General features: G+C 35.1%; 1 protein-coding gene across 2 annotated transcripts in view; it reads left to right on the forward strand.

Moving 5' to 3' along the window:
• TAFA2 (TAFA chemokine like family member 2) overlaps positions 1–5,630 on the forward strand; it is a 160,677-nt gene extending 155,047 nt beyond the window's left edge. For both annotated transcript variants that reach the window (XM_077758395.1, XM_077758394.1), the window contains one exon: positions 3,552–5,630. Coding sequence is in view for 1 of the 2 variants with exons in the window: in XM_077758394.1 (XP_077614520.1) it covers positions 3,552–3,563 (12 nt within the window). In the remaining variant the exon portion in view is untranslated. The remainder of the gene's footprint in view (positions 1–3,551) is intronic.
• The last annotated feature ends 370 nt before the right edge of the window (positions 5,631–6,000 follow it).

A 6,000-nucleotide genomic window follows, 5' to 3' on the forward strand; every position in this document is an offset into this window, starting at 1 on the left:
GAAACTTGCTGAAAATCCTCCTTACCAGCTAAAACTTTTTACTATTGGCCTCTTCCAAGAGACATAGCTTGAGTGAAAAGAGCAATATTTGAGTTCTGAAAACAAGGCAATGCTTAATGTAGTGTATTAAAAATTAATTTTAAATGAGAGCGACATTTTAAAATGTTAGAGTGTATAAATGTTGCTTAAACAACCCTTGCATATCAGGAAGTTCTAGTTTATCATCTACAAAGGGTAAAATGGCACTTGTTTCCCAACTGACTTGCCAGAATTGACTTAAATAACTTGGACTTGTTTAAGAAGCACATTAAATCATAAACAGGTTGAGTTGTTTGTGTTACGTTTTAGACAATTTCATTTTAAAATCTTATTGAGTCTTGTGTGTTAGGTGATTAAAACTAGTGATAATGTACCTACATTCAAAATCATCTTTATGTTTTTAAATCTTTGGTTTTGCCATTTCATTTGGTACAAACATGGAGGGTATCAAGGAGGGTGCTGGTATGTGCTCACACTTGTTCGTATTTATATTACATTGAAAAGGACAAGTAGTTAGCCTTTGTTTGAATTCTGTAAGAGCAGTCCTCTAATTTGGCTATTAATGTGATCCTCTCATTGTGCTTTTAGTACATTAAAAAATACCTTTCATTATACTACTTCAGAGTTGGCAAAGCTAGGTATTTTCTTCCTCTCTCTCTCTCTCTCTCTCTCTGTCTTCTGGGAGTGGGGGGAGGGAGGGAGAGAAGAGACAGTGGAGAGAAAGAGAATCCCAAGCAGGCTCCATGCCCATCATGGAGCTGACTTGAGGCTCGATCTCACAACCATGAGATTATGATCTGAACTGAGACCCGGAGTTGAATGCTCAACTGATTGAACCACCCAGGTGCCCAAAGCTAGGCGTTTTTATAGACATTACATTATTTGATCTTCACAGCAACCGTTTTACATTGGGGAAAACTGAGGGGCCCAGAGGTAGCATGACACATCCATTGTGACCGTTATTGCCACACTGACCTTATTGTAGAACTCCACATGCCAAACCAATTATTGGATCAGAGAAATGTACAGAAATTAAATCTATAAATTTTTTAGTATTTATTTTTGAGAGTGAAAGAAACAGAGTGTGAGCAGAAGAGGGGCAGGGAGAGAGGGAGACACAGAATCTCAAGCAGGCTCCAGGCTCTGAGCTGTCAGCATAGAGCCCAACATGGGGCTTGAACCCCCCAAGCCGTGAGATCATGACCTGAGCCAAAGTTAGATGCTTAACTGACTGAGCCACCAAGGCACCCCTACAAAAATTAATCTAAAACAGATAGTCCACTTGAGCCCTAGCTTCATCTCATAAAATGTGCTAAGATATTTTTAGGATTAACCAAATAGGAGTATTGTGTAAAACTGGGATGAGAAAAAGTCATTTTAGTCAGGTTTCAGTCCATGCTTATTTAGATAATTCTTTGTCATATTTAAATTTTCATTTTCTAGCAATTATTTTAGTTGATAGAAGTAGAATAAAAGTGTCCATTTATGATATTCTTAGGATATGAATTGTCTATATGTGTCTATAGGTACACATATATGTCTACTGAAATAGAGGAAAAATTTGTTCTAGGTATATAAACCTTTGGTATTGTGCTATAAACTCGAGTGTCTATTTTTAAAAGAATGTGAAAACAAAGCTTTAATACATAAATAGTGAGAGAATCACTCCCCAGCTTTATATAACCTAGTAGGATGAAATGCTTAGCTTGCAATGAAGATAGAAGAATGCATCTACTATACCCACAAAGAGATAACTAGGGCTTGACATAACGTAGGAGGACTGGCCACTTGCTCTCATGGAGCCACCACACCATGTCTCTCCAGATGCCTGTGCTGAATCCCTGCTGAGGCTAACCTTTTTGTTCTCTCTCAGTCCCTCTCCTTCTCAATTCCTCTCTTTCCCTGGCACGAGTTTGGAAATATAATTCCTTATTATGCTTCATAATTCTTCCTACTAAGAGGAGAATCTTCAGAAAAGGCAAGCGGCTATCTTACTCAGGCAATGGCAATCTAAGACTGTTAAATCAGTGTTTATCAAGAAAGTCTGTCATGAAGTTTCTGTGTTTTTCATGATGATCAGCTATCAATCACTCCATTAATGTCTGTAGAGACATTCATATTTTCTTTCCATGTTGTCCTTAACACTAACACTCAAATTGGGAGCTATTCACAGAACTTCTGTAAAGTGACCACTAAGTGGAAGACAAACTGATAATGAGATTGCTGCTCTACCTAAGATAGCCCCTGCTCCAAGCATCTCTAGATGTCAGTAGGCCCTTTCTGTGTTTGTATCCTTCCATCCTTAGTTCAGTTCCTTCCATAGTTCCTCTGTGCATGGGAGCATGAAGTTTTAAATATGCAAGCAGAGGCTTCTTCCTTAGTAAGGACAGTTGACCAAAGAGACACAAATAAGATGGCTGCCTCCATGCCGAAAATACTTTTTTGAATTTTATATCTTCCTTTCGTAGAATAATTTGAGACTAGCCATGTTAGAGCCAGAGCTGGATTATTTTGCTTACTGTTTGTCTTTTTCATAGTTGATTAAAAAAATATTTCTGTAAATGTCTAATGAAAAAATGAGTAATTATATAATTTAATGGACTAAAATCAAAGTATCCACAGTAGCTTTCAAGGATTCACTTTTTGTTATAACCATTGCTTGAAAAGAACAATTATACAACTCTAAATACCTTGATATTAAGAGTATACCTAGAAATTCATTGACACAGCAGAAATCTGTCTCTATACCCATCTATCATCCACATGCATGCATCTATAGAAAGATAGAGGTATCAAGTATTCTAGATGTTTATTATTGTGAAAAGCCAATGTGGATCTCCCTCAGTGATATTTATAATAACATTAATATGACTCTAATCAAATTTTTGAGAACTTTTGACACCTTTAAAACTTGGTAAAACATTGTACAATCATTGTTTTTCTCCCCAGATATTTCTTTTCTCCTCATTTAACAGTTTTAACAGTTAAATTTTCTGAAACATAATTGAGTCAAGTAAGCAGTCATGGTTTAAACTATTTCAAGAATGGATTTTATGGAGCAAAGGCCCAACGACTTTCTAGAAAATGTGGTCTGATTGTATTCCTGTGAACAAAGATCTTTTTTTTACTGATGCCTGGCATAATGTATTTATGATATCTGGATTATGTCTTCCAAGCCTGTACAAAGAACAAAGATTCCAGAATCATTCTTTGTGTTTGAGATGGGTAACATCACCAGTTAAGATCTTCTTTGTCACAGTTGCAGTCATTTGAAAAGTTGCACCAGTGGCTCTAAAAAGATGATTGTGAGATGATAAATAGAAAGAAATGATGTGTTTTTATAAGGTGGCCTGACACCTGAATATGGTAGCCTTTAAAAATTTAACATTTTATTTGATAAAGCAAATCTTATAGTTTTGAGTTCTCTATTAATTTCTAATACTAAATTGTGTTTGAAGTTTTAAGATTATAGCCTTGCTCTAAAATGATTATATTTTCTTCTTCCTTTGTAGGTAACCCACTAACCAAGGATAAATCAAGTGATCCTCAAGCCTGATTACATTCAACATATGCACAGAAACTTCATTCCTGAGGTGATCTTGAAGGGAGATTTTTATACCACTCACAAGAGGCATTCCAGAGCCTTATTTCCAAGGGATTTCATGGCTCATAATCAGCCTCTTCTTGAAACCAAGACTTTAAAAAAGCTTGACATGAATTTCTATGCCATGAAGATATTGTCAGATTTGAACTGTGTTCAACCTGTAAAATTGCATTTGCTTAAAGAATTTGAAGATGTCATCTGAAGAGTTTGTGTTTCCAAGTGATGTCAGAGACACTCACCTTTTGGGTGTTTGGCTTCGATTGTGACTGGTTTTCTTGTTTCTGAAAGTCTGCCAAGTGCACCAGCCTTCTGCCATGGATGTGTTCCTGGGTCCGGTCCTGTGTTCACTGGCTAGTGGGACTGCACCCGGCTTTACTGATATTTCCTTTGCGAACTTCTCTGGCATGGTGTAGACTGAGACAATTTTATTTGTATCCTAATCTTGGAGCTCTGAAAGCCTTCATGTTTTAACATCTTAAAGTTGCTTTTGTTAAAGGAATGGAAATATATATCCATTGATAATAATTATCGTTGGCAAGTAATAGTTATCTGAATACATCAATCATATAAGAATGTATAGACAAGCTGACATGTTTCCCCAAGGCTAACATTCTGCTGCAGCTGTCAGTCAAATAGGTAGTAGTTAGAACTGAATTTCCATTTTCATTATATACTATTTTGTACTTCTAGAGTACTCTCCCTTTCAGTTTTCTTTTAAGTGGGCTTTTCCCTTCATGTTTGTGATTACTTTTTTCCTTCACTCCAGCAGTGAGCGGTCAAGTATGTAGGTAGCCTTCAGTTTCAAAAATTGTCAGGGATGCATGTGGGTTTCTGATTTCTTAGCTTGAGTGTTACTCACTTATATTTCTTCTAGTAATTTTTTAACTATCCTTTATATCATTTTAATAGACTGTCCCTTGCTCGCTCCCAATGACTGTTTGAATGCTTATATATTTATTTGTTTGTTCAGTCTGTTAACAGAATTATTCATTTTTCTTTCTTTATAAATATTTGCTTATAATTGTCCCATTCAAACAATTTCTTTGGTCAGTTCTGTCCTCATTTTCATAGTCATTTTAACATTTCTGTCTTTCAGTTCTACAGGAAAGTCTTACAAATGTTTAAAGGCCTTAAACATGTATGTACTTTTTCCCTAAGTTATTACAGAATGTATAATTTTATACTACATTTGTTTCATTTGTTATGTGAAGGAAGAATTGAAATCTCATAGCCATTCTGTAATAGGGATGTAAAGGGAAAGACTTCTTTGCTTACTAATCTTACACTAATAGAAAGATACTTCAAAAACTGTCCTATTAGAAGTTCCATTATGTTAGAGACGATGTGAACATCTTTCATATTTTTAAAACTCACTGACATGGCCAATAAATTATATGTTGGCTTCCATGATGGGAGCTGACATACCTTAGAGAAGAGAATTTTGGTCTTTAGGTAACAAATTTCAAAGACTAATAATACATTTCCCAGAATGTCTCTGGGCAGAAAAATTAAAAGTGTAAAACTTGTTCAAAATTAAATTTGAAAAGTATACTTTTGACACTAAATCAAAAAGTATACTGCCCCCACAAATCCATGGAATGAAATTACTTCTTCCCTCCATTTTAATTATGCATAAAATGAATTAGATGGTTCTGAGTAGATTTTACAATAGTTCAAGACTGTATGCATTCAGAAAGAAAGAACAGTTGTGCTGGACTTTTTGCATCAGTTATATCATTAATTTCTTTGGAACTGAGTTAGAAAACTATATTATTTTGGAAATTATGAATTTGTCCTAGGTTTGTCTGAAATTGTAGATCATGCTTCTCAGTTTTTTAAATGTGTCCTTTAAAACAAAACTGGAAATTCTGTATTATATACAAGTGTAACACATGCATATCAATAGAAAAAAAATGGAATTTCAATTATACTAACTAGATTATCCCCCATAGATTAATGTTGTGACTATTCAGAAAAGTTAAATAAAATTGGGATATAAAATGGACTCTCTTTCATGAGTTACATTTGGAGAATCTGTTTTCTGATTCTGTTTTATAAAAAAAAATTTTTTTAAGGTTTATTTATTTTTGAGAGAGAGAGGGAGAGAGAATCTGAAGCAGGCTCCAGGCTCTGAGCTGTCAGTATAGAGCCTGATGTGGGGCCTCAGCTCATGAACCATGAGATCATGACATGAGCCTGAAGTCAGACGCTTAACCCATTGAGCCACCCAGGATCCCCTCTAGTGTTTTATTTTAAAAATCCTTCTGTTACTGTTCAGGAAAATCTCTGAATGGGAAAGCTTATATAAAATTTTCAATATCCTTTTGATAAAAATCCATGGCAAACCTTGCCATTTA

The sequence above is a fragment of the Crocuta crocuta genome, unplaced genomic scaffold (genome assembly GCF_008692635.1).
Source record: "Crocuta crocuta isolate KB4526 unplaced genomic scaffold, BGI_CrCroc_1.0 scaffold283, whole genome shotgun sequence".
Lineage (NCBI taxonomy): Eukaryota > Metazoa > Chordata > Mammalia > Carnivora > Hyaenidae > Crocuta > Crocuta crocuta.